A 15,545-nucleotide genomic window follows, 5' to 3' on the forward strand; every position below is an offset into this window, starting at 1 on the left:
ATTTCAATGGAATATTTTCCCAACATAGGAACATTTTGTTTGCTGGTTACTAGGTACAGTTTCACTGGAGGAAAAAAAAAGATGAGGAATTCGTAAAGAAGTCTCTTGAAATTTGATATACCTCTGTCTTCAAGGGAAAAGTGAAGCTCTACACTGTCATTTTCTGTTGTGATATTTTGTGGCACATAAATGCTTTCCAAGTAATTCTAGAGTGTGCACGCCCAAAAGAACTTTGAGTTTCAGCCATTCTTCTTTCCTGAAGTAGACAAAAACTCCTGTAGAGCTGTTGTTTTTACTCTTGTCTTTGTAATAATCTATGTTTAAAACCAATTTTGAATTCTCCACTCAGTGTTCTCTTCTTCAGTGATTTATCCTTTAGTGTTCTGTAAACTTTTGTACTTTCAGATGTAAACAGGGAGTATTGTGGACAAAGACAAAAAGCCCAGAAACTGACTATCCTTTTTTTGACCAAACACTTTGGCCTTGAAACAGCTTTCCTTATTTCTAATCTTTCTTTCTACCATTCTCTCAACTCTATCATTACCAATTACATAATGATCTTCTGCGCTAGAAGTGCTAATTTGGATTAGTTGATTTACGATGTGAACTCTATACATAGAGTTTAAAATTGTCCCCAAGGTGGGATGCCATCTTCATTTTTGAACTGAACTTTTCCATCCCAAAGTGTACAAGAGCCTTCAAGGGAGAGAGGCTGCAATGATGATATCTAGGAGTTGAGGCCAGTCTCACTTTCCTCTTTACTCTTGTGGTAATTGCAGGTGTATATCTGAAAAAAGTGCTTGATTTCCACATGGACTACACATTCACTACTGATTTTTCTGTCCTAGTAGATGATATGCTAAATTGATCCATGAGGAATAAGGCTTATGCATGCTGCATTTTAAACATAAAGGTAACAGAGAAGTAAGGAAAAATAGACTGTGAGCAAGATGATCTGTGTTAAAGTGGTGGGGAGGAAAGACAGCATCCTAGTTCACCTGTGTTGGAGTAGGTCCTGGGCTTCCACACTGAGTATGGTGGAACTGTTCTGGGCAGATATCAGTATGACCAATGCCAGAATCTTGACTAGTTGTATGTCTGTTTCATGGAAGTCACAAATATTGTAAAAATGAACCTGTTATCTTCAAGATAACACAAGGAGAGGAAGGGATTTACACTAAGACTGTACTCATCATGATTTTTGTTCCCCGTTTTTTACTGGTGAGAGACTGTGTTCCCTTCTCTCTACCCCTCCCTGCATCCCCTCTGTACTCTCTGCCTTTTTAGGTTGCCATAGCTTTGATGATCACTTGACCTCCAAACAAGAAGGAGGAAAATCCAAGAATGTTGTGAACCTGGGAGCAATCCGCCAAGGCATGAAGCGCTTTCAGTTTCTGCTGAACTGCTGTGAACCAGGCACTATCCCCGATGCCTCCATTTTGGCAGCAGCTCTAGACCTTGTAAGTCATTACTGGTCTGTTGTTTCCTGCTGAGAGCATGTGCATATGTGGTGGTCCACTGTCATTCACCAATGCTCTTTGTGCCCCACAGACACAATGTAAAGCATCACAGCAATGCCAGCTGATGGTGGTGGTATTAGCTGGAGCTTTAGTATCTGTGAGTGGACAGGTTTGCAGACAAAATGGATACTTTTTTTTATTACATGGCTCCCCATAACTAAATGATTGCCAGTGCAAAGCTTGTATTGTTGTCTTCGTGCTTCCCTCACAGACACTCTGTTTCTGCTCCTAGTGTCAATCTACAGAATAAGGATTGAAGATTGGATTACTGCTCGGAGAGGTGCAGGAATTCCACGCTCGAGTTCTGGCAGTTATAAGTACATTAGGCAACACTGACCTATTAGTCACCACAGCCAGTCAGTGGAAAAAAAAAATCAGTGTGTGTGTGCTTTTAAATGTGGATATTGCTGGTTTGCCAGTGCAAATCAAAGAAGTGACACAATTCAATCCCTTCTTCCTGATATTCTGTCTCCTTCCTTCTTATCCTTGCAGTTGTGTTTTTTAACAATCCCTCCCATTTCTAAAGCTGTGGCCTTCACCCTGTGATTCATGAGCCAGTGGGGCTCTGTGAGGTGTTTATGTGACAAGCAAGGAGTGTGACAAATACAGCTATGAAAAACCAGCCAAATATTAGCAATTCCTCTGCATGCTGCTTTTTACTTCCTTCTGTAAGTGTTTGGATGTTTGCAAGCTGAAAAAAGATTAAAAGCTACTGCTCTCAGGGCATCCACATGTTCTCTATCCCTCTTCTTCCCACACCCCACCTCTCACCTGTGTGACTGCTGTGCCATTTGTGCTCAAATTCCGTTTTTTTGCTCACGGCTGGAGGTCTCAGGCTAATGGACTCTGCCTTCCTGCTAGTGCTGTGCCCTGACCTTTGCTGCACTGCCTGCTCCATGGCTGTAGGGATGTAATGCTCTGTGCACCACCCTCTGTATCCTCATCTTAACCTTGCCCACTTGGTCTGCACATTCAAGCATGTCTGCATTAGTGCTGGTCTGGAGTTGCTGTTGTTGTCAGTTCCCATCTAGCTCTACTGTTTGGAGTGGTCCTCATCCATCTTCCAGCAGACACAGGTTCCATTCACTTTTTCCCACACCTCCTGCCAGAGGTTGTTACTCCTCTGGATGGAAGCTGTGGATGCAGTGGCTGACAGAGTAGCCTGCCTGGTGGCTCTTACCAGTCAGGGTTGCAGTGAGCTCAGAAGGTGGCTTGCAACCTGCAGAGTGTGTGACACCCAAGTTCAGTCTTCAAGGCTTCCAGGCTGCCACCCTGTTCCAAATTCTAAACTAACACAGTTAGCAAGGAGTGAGGTGCATGGGCAGGAAAGAGCATTCCTAGCAAGTCTGTCACCAGAAGCCTTCTGAAGGTGCACTACTCTGTGTTCTGATAAATCAGATTATAAAATGGGATTTGGCAATTATGTCCCTATTGCGTGTAAATGTCTTACTTAATTTTTAAATTTCCCAAATGCCTAAGTACAGACCAGCTTATTCTGTGCCCATGCATGAAGTCAGCTGGAAACTACCAGTCAGAGTGAACTGTTTAAAGATGTCTGACTTCCAGAGCTGACTTCTACAAACTAAAATGTGACCATCTCTCCATTCCACTGAGTGATGCAGACAATTTTGGTATTCGAATTTTTAAAAGGTCTTCAGCTAAAGATGAAGGAAGCCTTGCTCTAATTATAGCCTTGGGAGACTCCAAGTACCTGTTCAGTTGGCATTTTGTCTACAAAGTATGGGAGATACATAGAAGTTAGACAGTCACATGCAGTGTGTATTTGAAAAGATGACAGCCTGTCATCTCACTGTATTGGTTAATGGCAATGGAAAATTCCCACACTGTATGTCAGCAGAGTACACCTAAAATGGGTGTTTTAACTTCTGTTTTCAGGCTTTTGAAATAATAGTTTGAACCAGGTCTGATGCAAATGAAATGCTTAAGTCATTTTATCCAGCCTAGTTGCTAAGGCAACCTTTAAAACATGAAAGGCAAACAGTTCCAGTTTCAGTTCTTCCATAATTTTTCTGAGCATGCTTTTTCATGCAGGTTTGCAAAATTCTATTCTTACAACAGCTTTGAAATCTTTGATCAACCTGGATGTTTGTTTAAAGAAATTAGAACAGTGAAACAAAGGATGCATCCTTATAGAGCTAATAATTTGTTTGTGTATTAAAATGAGTGTTGTCTTAGGTTTAGTGGCTATGCAGTTAACATATTTTCCTAGAAGCAGCATCCATACTTGACTAAATTTTTAAAAATACAATCAATATATGGCTGTGCAAACATTCAGTGATAACTGATACATTGCAGACAGCTTCATCTGTATGTCCCCAGCTTAAATCCAGACTTTGCAATAGTAAAATTTATTTACTTTGGGATATTTCAGTCTATGCTTAAGCTCGAGTTGAGGGTTCCAATAAACTGCTCTCTAGGATTGTGTTGCTATGTTACCTGAAGTATCCTAATTAGACTGCTGTAAATTACCAGCTTTTCTTTGCCCAATATAAGTGTGTGACACCTGCCAGCATTACCTTTTTCCAATAAGATGTGTGAGCTCATTTGTTGTAACATGTAAATCTTTTATCCATGTTGAAATGCTATAGTTGTACTGTTTTCTGGTAGGATTGTGTTTGAGATGACCAACAAAGTACTTGGACAGTAGAAGCAAAGTCTGAACTGCAAGAATACTTGTCAATATCCTGACTCCATGTCACCTGGGTCTTAGGCAGACTGTGTTGTTCCCATGTCCCTGTTTCCATGGCAGAAATATTTCTCTGTAGAAGTGCTTATGCTTGGGAAGGAAGTCAGAGATTGCTGCAAACAGGTCCTAGAGTAAAAGATTGGGAACAAAACCAAAGAACTCTGTCATGGATTGTACTTGACCATTTTGTAGATATAATTAGAGAGGTCTGAACTAATTGAAACAGGCAATTCTCCAAGACACTGATTAGTAATTCACTTGCAACCTGTCTTCATGTACCTGCTAAGACAACTTTCAGACAATGTCAAACTCACTTTTACTTAGACAAAGCAGAGCTACCCAGTCAGCCCCTTTTAAGAGTATTCAAATTTACTTTGGCATCTGTTAAAAGTATATTGTTGGTATTATGTGCCTTTTTTTTCTGTCTTGAAGAGAACAGAGCCAAAAATGGATTTTTGCTCAAAGTGCCATGTGAACTTTAAGAAGGGACTCGAGGAAAATTACCACTGGTTGATTAGTGTCATAAAAGTCATTGTTCTTGAAAACAAAACTGGACATAAGTACTCTAGTAATAAAACTGCAGAATCAGGTTTACATGAACAATAATGTAATGCTGTGAAATTCCAAATCCATTCTGTATTTGGTTCCTTCCACCCAGGTCATTTGCTCTTTAGAATAAACCATGTTATCTGTTGAAAAAATTCAATGGCATTACTTGAATTGTTAACAAACTGGTGAATTAATGTAAATTTATACAGTACGAGTACAAGAACAATTTTCAAGGTGCAAAACAATATAGTAGGTCTAATGTTAAAACTGGACTTGTGAACAGTTGCATAGGCATGGACAGACTTGTGAGAGTATTGTTGCTGTGTCAGGTTTTGACAGTGACCACGGTAACTTGTGTTCTTTTCAGCTGCACATCACCTGCCTGATTAATTTCTCTCCATTTGTGATGTGTTGCTCTGTTGTGTGAATCCATCTCTGTTCATTCTGTCACATCTTCATCTTTCTCTTGCTGCTGCTGCTTCAGGTTTCTCAGAGCCTCAGGTAAGCAATCACAGGGAGCTTGTGCCCTATCATGATCAGAAAGGCCTACGTACAGGAGGTCTTTGCAGTGATTTTAAAATGATATAGTGATTTTTAATTAATCCTGTTCCTCCCCTTTGCCCTCCCCATCCCACATATCCTCCTTTAATTGTGGTAATTGTGTGCTTTCATCATGTTTACAACGCGTTTCTTTACAGGATTCCAGTATGCTAAGAAATTTTGACTTCATTGCTAGTGAACTAAACCAATAGTAGACTAAGGCTGGGGCTTTATCTCTTCACGTATGTCTCCATGGTTAAGGTTTTACTTTGTGAGAATAAAAGAATAAAATCCTCAACTATTCTGTGTTCCATATTGCATGTGATCAACCAGTAGTTTGTAATGTTTTTCCAGTGCTAGATACTTGTTTTGTTTCTGGGTAGTGAGTGTCTGCATTCAGATTTCTGCCTTCTTCATCAGAACATCATGGCAGCTTAAATCTTCCTGTTCAAGAGAACAGCTTTTTTTGGTTTTTTCCAAACATTTGTAAAAATGTGAGCAAAAGCTGCAAATAGATGTTGTGTCAGTAATTTCTTACATCAAACTTTAGGAGTGTTGGTCCAAAATTTCTTGTTTTCAATTTTTGATTAAAAGACTCTTGGAGGCTTTATTCATTAATCTTCAACAAATGATCTTACAGGGTCTCAGGGCTGTCTAGTATTTATAGACCACATTTGACAAGCCCTTCTTTATAAGTAGTTGCTGATCTGCTTGAATTATTTCATTAAAGCTGTCAGCGTCTAAAAGTGTGTAACATGTGTTTGTGCTCTGTGAAATCCCTGTTAGTGAATCTTTTAAAATCAGCTGCTAAACTGTAGGCGTTGTTCTATTCTTAGTTTTACAAACTGTTGATTGCAGGAGTTTTGGTTGTGGAAACTGCAGGAAGAAAAGGGAAAATTAAATGGAAATTAGTATACCCATTTGCTTTTTAGTCACTTTCCATGTCTGCAAGGATGTTATTTTGGCAGTTTAGACTGCTGGGAAAAAAAGCTACTCCTGAGTCTAAGCTACCCTTTAGGAAACAAAATTACTGTGTCCATTTTTTGAACAATTCAGGGAGTTTCAGAAACATTCTTTGTTGGTCTAACATTTGTCCTGCTGGGTGATTTAATACAAACTAAGGTACACTCAATATATTTTCTCCCATTAAAGTGATTTTTTCCAAGCCAGGGACAGGAGGATTTTCCTCTGGAAACAAGTCAGTCCTTTCAAAACTCACCTGCCTTTTGTTATTTCAGTACTGAGTTGCCTGACACTTGCTAAGGCGATTGAAATTTGGCCAGTGAAATTTTGTTGACTTGCACCACAGTAATGTATTTCTGTCTCCAGTGATACTGATTATAACTGCAAAATAGTGCTTTTCCTAGTTTTTAACAAGCCTCCATTTATGCTTTCATCCCCAAGATTCAGAAGCAGAACCTAAAGTGACAAATTCTAGGATTTGTGTGGCCATGGTGTCATTTGCTGCTGCAATATTTGCAACCTCAGTAGCAAAGGCAAAACTAAAACTTGAGTTGATTGTGCAGTAACAGTGCACGCTTCTGCTTTTGCAGTTAGGTGGTTTCTGAAGGAGAGCATTACGGAGGGGTCTCATGTTCTTTTTAAGTTTACATTATGTTTCTTTCTGCCCCTCTGGTGTTTGGACTGAGCAAGACTGCTCAGTGTTTATGAGCTTGCTTTTAGTAGCTCAAGAGGTGAGACTTGTGCAGCAAGACTTTGGTGTCAGCTTTTTACGGAGACGTTGCTCGTCCCGTGTGACTCCTTGGCAAGCCTGCAAATCAGTTTTTAAAGCACAGAATACTCTAATGTTCGGGGAGCTTCTCCAACGTGTTTTTTGCTTTTAAGGTGATTTTCTTGCAAACATTTCAGGAAGCTCCTGTGGTGGCACGAGCAGCCCTGTTCCTGGAGTGCGCACGCTTTGTCCACCGCTGCAATCGTGGCAACTGGCCTGAGTGGATGAAGGGCCACCACGTGAACATTACTAAGAAAGGCCTGTCCCGTGGCCGCTCTCCTATTGTGGGCAACAAAAGGAACCAGAAGCTGCAGTGGAATGCAGCCAAGCTCTTCTACCAGTGGGGAGATGTAAGTGTTTGTTTCTTTTCTGCTTACATTTAAAAAGATGGCAAAATATAAAGGTAATTGGATCCTAGACAGGATTTCAGTCCTTGTAGGATGGGGACTCGGAAGCCTTCCTTCCAACCTGCACTTCACAGCCTGCCAGGATCTCCCCTTCTCCTAAGGGAGGTGACTTTGCTAGGACATGTTCTCCCCAAGGATCTGTTTGGCCTATTTTCCTCTTTCCAGCACTTTTCATACGTGAATGGCTAAGGAAGAGGGGAAATGTGGGCTGTGATACTACTTTCTATTTTTCTTACTTCCAAATATATTTAGCCTAGGGCTCCTTGAACTAGGTGTGGTGCTGTATATTTAGTAATGGGTTTCTCTTTGCCGTGCTTAATTCAGTTTCTCTTTGCACCCACACAGACTGTTAGCACTTAAAATTTTTTGGCAAGGAATGCTACAGAGCTACTATGAATCATGTAAAGAATTTTGTCTTTTTGTTTGATACCTGAATCTTTCAAGTTTTATTTGATTGTGATCTCTTACCATGCAGGAAGGAGGCAATTGCCTTATCTGGCCCCATGAATGCCACTTGCAATTTTCTTGTAAAGCCCCCAGGATATAATTGCTGAACATCTGACATGTATACAGGTCATTTTTCACAACTCAAAATAGTGGGAGTCCTTTGACTGGTTTCAGATGTCTTTCTGGAAGTCAGCTTTGTGCTTCTCACTTCTTCTGACAACCAGTGGTTTTTACAGTGAGCACCATTATTTCCATCCCCCCCAGAAAAAGAAGACATAAAATCCAATGCTTATGGAAATTTAAAAATCATGTTCTGCCTCGCTGACTTGAATTCTTTTAGGTTAAACCAACATGTGCTTCTCAGTGGAGCACATTGTAGGGAGCCTCAAAATAAAGCTGACCATATCAATGTATTTCTACCACAGGACAGTCCAGGGGGAGAATCCAACTTGGGTCTTAGAACCTGAGCTCAGTATCTTTGCAGATCTCCTCCTTCCATTCCTAAAGCTAACTCAGAAAATGCTACCTGGCCGTCCTACTCTCTGGTAAAGTCTCAAACACAGGAGATTATCTTAATAACAACACAAATACCAAAGTTCCTTGAAAAAGTAAATAGGGTGAAGGTATTTGCTTCTATATTCCGTGGAGTCACTGCCTTAGCCTCTTTTGAGAACTCCTTTTAAGTGAAGAGCATAGGATTACATAGTCACTGAATTTTTGCATGCTTTCAGAGAGCTAGAGCTATCCATCTCTGTTTGTTGATGCTATGCTTCTAGACATTCCCTTTTCTCAGATTCTAAAAAAAAAGAAAACAAGAAAGACAGTAACTATTAGAAGCCAGTTAGATTCCCCCTCAGCTATCATTTTTAGTAACTGATATACCTGACCTGGAAAAAGTCCAGGAAGGTTTTCTTTTCACAATGTCAAAATATTACCATGTGATTCAAGGTCATAAGAAAGGAGCCAGGGAAATCTGATCATAGGTGACTTAGCATAATTGTCTTCCCTTTAAGTTTAATGGCATCATAAGACTTAGCTGATGCACTCTCCATTCTAAGACTAGTGTGTGTTTGCTGCTGCTTAGGAACGTTTCAGAAGGGAAAAGCCTTACATTTACTAACTGTAAGGCAAGATAAGATTTGGACAGTAGTTTTAGAGTGTGGATTTTTTCCTTTTCCTGCAAGGTGTCCTGCTGTTCACTCATATCTCTGATCCTTCTCACTGAAGGCCAGAAGAATTTATTTACCCACAGCCTCCCTAACAGCCATCAGAGAATCACAGTGGTGAACCCTTTCCACAGGAGGTGAGACTTGGACTGCCCATAGCAGGGATGAATCTTTTGAATCAAAAGAGATGTTCTGCTGTCTTTTGAAATAATACAATGTTAAGTCTATTCTGATTAGGTTAGTCTGTTACTTCCTTTGACTGCTTCTGTTGAGAGGACTTTTGGTTTTGCTTCTCTGTTTGCTAGAAAACCGAAAATACAGAAAACACATGTCAAGAATTCAGTGCTCATTACATGGAAAGCTGTGGGATTATGTTTTACTGCTTTAACATTAGGGTGGGATACACAGCATAAATAATACGTGATAAATTACTGTTTTATGGACAGGCATGCAGAACATTTCTTCCTTTAAATGCCTGAAATATGAAAGGCAAAAAATTGAGACGTGCAGGTCCTTTAGCAATGTACAGGCTCAGAGATAGCTGAGATTGACAACTATTTGTGTCAGCATGCAAACCACAACAGTATCATCTTACTCTCTTTATGTAGCAGAGTCTACCCTTTCTTTCTCCTGTTGCTGGATTTCAGAGGAAGAGTTTAATAGCAAGAACAGTTATAATAAGTGACCACGTATGTATTTCTGTGTCACTTCAGCCATGGCAGGAAAATTATGTAGTGCTGGCGTGACCATCAGTTCTGACTTGTTAAATATTTAGAAAGCCTCCTAGGTATCTTTGTCTAAAACTATCCCATACTCAAAAAGGCCAAATGAATAGCGCTGATGAAAAGTCTGTAATTTAAAACATATCTTCCCTCACAAAGTGATGATCTCACAGGATAAAATTTCACATACTTCTCCCTGCTCATGTATGTGCAGCAAAGAAAATCAAGACAGTTCTTAAGAGCTCTCAAGTGTCCTAGCAGGAAAGCAATCCCCTTGCTAAGACACCTTTACCTGGAGTTTGCTGACAACACCACGAGGGCTGTTGAGCAGAAGACCTACATTCTCAGCAGAAAGACTTAGCAAAAATCTGGACTAAATATATCAAAGGAATAGAGAAAAGTGGAAGAAATTAACACTTCACAATGACCTAATCTCCTTCTGCCTGTTTGGAGGGGTTTATTGTTTAACTAAATTTACTGTAAGTTTTCATCCTGAAATTTGACACTTTTCAAATTTTTTGTTGAAAAAAAGGGGGAAATAAGTTATAGTTTTGATGGCAATTAGTCATCTGTCATCCCTTTCTCCCCTTCAGACAGTAAAAATAAAACCAGGGCGTTCTGGTTGGGCTGAAATTCTCACCCGCTGTGCTTCTCTTTCTCCATCTGCAGGCAATTGGTGTCCGCCTCAATGAGCTGTGCCATGCTGAGAGTGAGAGTCCTGCCAACCTGCTTGGCCTCATTTATGATGAGGAGACCAAGAGGCGCCTGAGAAAGGAGGATGAGGAAGAAGACTTTTTAGATGACAGTAAGGAGACTCCCTTTACTACAAGAACCCCCGCTTGTAAGAACCTCTGCTTTAGGAGCACTTAATATTTTTTCTCTTTTCACTTTCTTGCCACCCAGCTGTATTCCCAGTCCCTCACTTTCACTCCAGCTTCCTCCCCTGTTCTTTTTGTGCCTGGGTGTAAAACATGACAGATGTGTAACAGTACTGAAAGACTTGATGGAAAAGGGAAGGGAAACCAGGCAGTGACCTGCAATTCCTGTACACAGAAACTGCAGTTGTAAACAGGGTCATTATTTATTTCTTGAGCCTTGCTGTCACCTGAATGTCAAAAGTGGTTCAGGATCCATTCCTCACAGTTGCATCTGCCAAAATGTTTGTATAAGACCAGCCACTTTTCTGTTTCTGAACCTTGAAGGGTCAACTCACCTGATGTGAATTGGCACAACTCTACTAAATGCTTTTAAATCTTTACTTCCGTATAGTGCCTGATTTTCAGGCAGAAAAAAAAATAACAAGCATCATTAAGAATCTGTATAACAACAAGATGAAGAAACCACATATATTTGTGCCTGTGTGTACATAAGGGTGGAAGAGCTGTGACATCACTGATTCTGAATGTCTGTATGGGCATGCAAGTTATAGCAAACCCTATGAACCAAAATAAATTCTCAAAACACATCCTGTTGTAGGTGAAGGTGGTAATGAACATTGTGTGCTCTTTAGTCACCATTTGTGTATATGTATGTGCTGTAATTTACTGGTGCTTGCCTGCCTGTACTGTTGTTCCCTGTTGGACGTAGTGTTTATCTTCTGCTTTCTCTTCCAGTGGTTCTGGGTTTGTTCTTAGCACTGCATAAAGGCCCACTTTGGGCAGTGAAATAGCACATAGATTGCTTGCACAATTACAGAAGCCTGACTTCAAAGGGAGCTATCTTTTCCAGTTATCAGGGTAGTAATTAATAATAATAGGAACAGTATCTCTTTAACAGCTAGTCATAACTCCATTATTTTGAGATAATTTTCTCTATTTGAAAGTGGTTCTTTTCCACAACTCCACTTTGGAGCAGAGAGAAGCTGTTAGGAAGAGTGACATGGCATTTGTGAGAAATAAGCTCAAGAGAAGGTCTTGGCCCTAAGCTGGACCTTCCCACGTGCTACTGTGTGGTGTGCCAGTGCTGGCAGCTCCAGGAACAGGGGTGGCTGTTCTGGATTGTCCCTTTAGGGAATATAGCCAAAGCAGGAGGAGGTTGCATACCAAAGATTCCAAAATTAACAACTGCATTCTCATTACTGGCTGCCAGGATAGGCTTTCTTTTCCCTGTTCAGCCACTCATACCAGGCACAGTGGATGTGGAGTTACTTTAAAAGGGTACCCTGAGACAAGCAAACAAAGATCAGGTATGGGAATAAATCACATGTGTACTCCATCTTCTTCATGGTGGAAAAAGCCCATTCTTTATTGACCTAACTCCTTTTTATACAGTTTTACAGACCTGTGTGTGACTCCAATAGAGTTTTCTTGCCAATTACTTTATTGGTTAGTAACAAGGTGTTACCCTGTATTGACTGTGTGTACCTGCAGGAAAGGTTGTTTGTGAGAGATAGTTTTCATTTTTCTATCTAAAGGTGTAAAAAACAGCTTATGCAGGTGTAAGTTGTTTTTTCATCCAGGAATAGATTGTTATGTTAATGAACTGCTCAGGAGAGGATTGTTTTCACATGGGAATTTGCAAAGGGCTAGCTTCCCTTAGAAGAAATGAAGAAAGCTTCCCCTAGAAAAAATGACAGGCTAGCCAGGGCAGCCCTGATTTTATAAGGCTTTTCTTTGTAATTTTTCTACCTTACTGCAACAATCAGGTTCTGGTCTAGAAAGCCATTTAAAAGCTCAAATGCTCTCCTGAAAAATGGTGTCTGAAAAGAGCTGATCAGTAGTCTTGCTTTAGGCAGGGTGTTTTCAAGAGCTGCTTTATATGGTGTAGGAAGCAGACTGAAAAGCATTAAATACGCAGTTGGATACGCCATTACACTTTGTCACATTTGTTTTTGATAGTTCATACCACGTTAATCTTTACAAAGTCCACAGTTCATTACTGGTGATGTGTACAGGGGATCTGGCAAGCATCACAGATCTGGTTTTATCTGATCCCTGCAGTGTCTTCTCATTTGTTTGGTTCAGTCTTCTTTGCAGAAGCAATTAGATCACATATGACAAAAGCAAGTAAAAACAGTAATCTCTCTGAAATTTATGTAAATGGTAATATCAGGAATAACTTAAAAATGGGTGTGGTTAGTTGTTGTCACAATTAATTTTTATTTTACTGTTTTTGCTGTCTATTGTCCCAAAAAGTACTTGTCAAATTGATCGAGCACTGAAGAATCCTTCATACTTATAAGCTTTGGATTGTATCAGATGGGTTACAAAGGGCATCGTTTTAAATCTGATTGTTTCAATACAAAACTTGAAGTATAAGCTGATACAAAATTTGAAGTGTTTTGACAATCCCTCTTCCCTTTCCCTCTTAGTTTTAGGTTAAGAATTTGAATGTAAAATTTGATTAAGTAGTTTGATTTTTTTTCCCTTGATTATCTCTATATAGCAGAATTATTGAAGCCTGACTTCAAAGGAGGCTACCTTTTCCAGTTATCAGGGTGGTAATTAACAATAATAGGAAAGGTATCTCTTTAACAGCTAGCCATAGCTCCGTTATTTTGAGATAATTTTCTCTATTTGAAAGTAGTTCTTTTCCACAACTGCAAAAGATTTGACTGAATGCAAAACTGAAAAGGAAAAGAAGAGTATCTACTTCTGCACGTGTATTAGCCTTAAATCATATGTATACAAAATGTCATAATATTGTTGTTAGTTTAGTAGGTACTTCAGCATAATATATTATAATATATACTATAGTCAACTATTGTGTTACTTCAATATAATGCAGTCTAATATAATAGATAATACAATGTAATATACAATTAATATAAAATCTAAGCAATATAATATAATTCTTGATTATATAATGTAAAATATAATGTCATATAAGTATTGATTATCACAATGTAATACAAATGTTAGTATTACTTCATGTGTTGGTAAATACATGGTTTGTTATTTGATTGATTCTGTTTCTTTTAGTGTAGGAAAAGTAGCACAGAAGTGTGGGGCTTCCTGCTTTTCAGTGCAGCTTGCATCATGCACCATATGTGACAATGTCCATCACCTCTTGGCTCCAGATCTTGTATTAGCTCCTTGTTCATGATAGAAATCTTCTTTCCCAGGCACTGTGAATCCTACCAAGTGTTGTTGTCCTTTTGCACTAAAAATGGCAGCCTGTCAGCTTCTCCTGGAGATAACTACATTTCTTCGAGAGACCTTTCCCTACATGCCCAGACCACGGACCGAGCCTCTTGTGGTAAGTGGGCCACACTCATTGAGAGAGCTTTGCCCACAGAAGCACAGATTCCAGGCTCTGATGAGAGGTAGAGTGGGGTAAAAACTCCAGTGGATCTCTGCAGGGAGAAAGGAACCATTGTGTGGTGAATAGAAGATGGTCAGGGTACATGAAATGGGTTGGTTAAGAAGGTAAGACCATGGAAGCACAACATGTGCTGCTGGAAATTAAAAGAAGTTTCCAAAGAGATAAGAGGGATTGAGAGAAAAAGGGGTCGGGGGACTTGGGAAGTGTGGGAGGTAGACTATAGGAAGTGACAAGCTGAAATGCTCACTCTCGTTTTAGCAGTGGCCCGGGATTGGAACAAGGCAGTCAGGGAAAGGGAGCAGAATGGTTTGCAGAGAATTTGCCAGAGCTTTAAAGCTGCAGACTGGTTTGGGTCAGACCCAGAGAATTGCAGGGAGAATGGGAAAAAAGGAAAGAGATGGGGACAAAGAAGCAAAGAAAGAAAAAAATCTTCATGAGACTCAAAGGCACAGGCAAATCCTGGCATAAACAGTAAGCTAAACAGCTGGTTAGGTGACAGCTAATGCTGTGAATAGCAGAACACATGAAAACTGATTTTCTTATGTCTAGTACTGTGGTTTAACATTACCTTTAGCCTGTTGTTTCAAAAAGCACACATGCACAGAGTCATCTGTTGACAACCTGAGTTGACTGTGACCCTCAGGGTCAGAGGTGGTTAGTATGGAATGAAATGAGAATTGAATGGCTGACATGGTCTCAGCTTTTAAGCCAAATTTCTTTGAGAAATCAGGATAAAAATTAAAAATAAAAAAAAAAGCGAAGTTAAATTTTCATGAAGGATTTAGCCCTACTATCCTGATTTTTGTTAATGACAGATCAAATTTTAGTCATGGCAATTATGCTTGACAGGCTGATTTATCTGGATAGTGTTGTAATTAGGTTCTGAAAATTAGTCCAAAGGCTGTAGATGACCTCTGATAAAGTGGCTCAGCCCCAAGGTATGCAAGGAGGACAATTTTTAAAAGCAATCAATTCAGCAAAATCCTCCTTAAACACACTGGTGATATTACAACATAATAAATGGCTGCATCCACAAGCAGGATAATACCATGATTTAGAATGCATATCATTAAGTAGTTAGGCTTGGAACTAAGAATATGTTGGATAATGGAGGTCAGCAGAAATTAGTGCTTTTATGTGAGCTAGAAGTGCAACTGGCTAATTGCTTTCTAGACTTGTGTATGGAAGACGAGGAGGAGGAATTATTCTGTGAGCTATAGATGAAAGAGACCTCACGGGCACATTATACAAGAGTCTGTAAGAAAAAATGGCCATAGAGTGCTGCTTCTAACTTTGTGCAGAGGGAAAAAATAGAGGCAACAGTAATCCAGATTAAAATATTAAATCTGTGTTTTTGGAGTGATGCTTCATTCCCATGAAGATCAGGTACATAATGTTATGATCCATATATAGCTGGAATTTCAGTAGAGCAAATCTCACTTCCATTGGTGTTTGTAGGCATTGGTGTTTGTCTGTTCCATAGACAGGAGCA

At 39.7% G+C, this 15,545-nt stretch overlaps 1 protein-coding gene across 14 annotated transcripts in view; it reads left to right on the forward strand.

Annotated features, from left to right (window-relative positions):
- Positions 1–15,545, forward strand: part of UNC80 (unc-80 homolog, NALCN channel complex subunit) — a 124,795-nt gene that overhangs the window by 43,219 nt on the left and 66,031 nt on the right. For 9 of the 14 annotated variants that reach the window (XM_068196445.1, XM_068196450.1, XM_068196446.1 and 6 more), the window contains 4 exons: positions 1,288–1,460; positions 7,186–7,398; positions 10,460–10,631; positions 13,854–13,987. In XM_068196445.1, coding sequence (XP_068052546.1) covers positions 1,288–1,460; positions 7,186–7,398; positions 10,460–10,631; positions 13,854–13,987 — 692 coding nt within the window. The remainder of the gene's footprint in view (positions 1–1,287; positions 1,461–7,185; positions 7,399–10,459; positions 10,632–13,853; positions 13,988–15,545) is intronic. The other 5 variants (XM_068196449.1, XM_068196456.1, XM_068196453.1 and 2 more) reach the window with 1 other exon arrangement.

This window comes from Anomalospiza imberbis, chromosome 7 (genome assembly GCF_031753505.1).
Source record: "Anomalospiza imberbis isolate Cuckoo-Finch-1a 21T00152 chromosome 7, ASM3175350v1, whole genome shotgun sequence".
NCBI classification, from domain to species: domain Eukaryota; kingdom Metazoa; phylum Chordata; class Aves; order Passeriformes; family Viduidae; genus Anomalospiza; species Anomalospiza imberbis.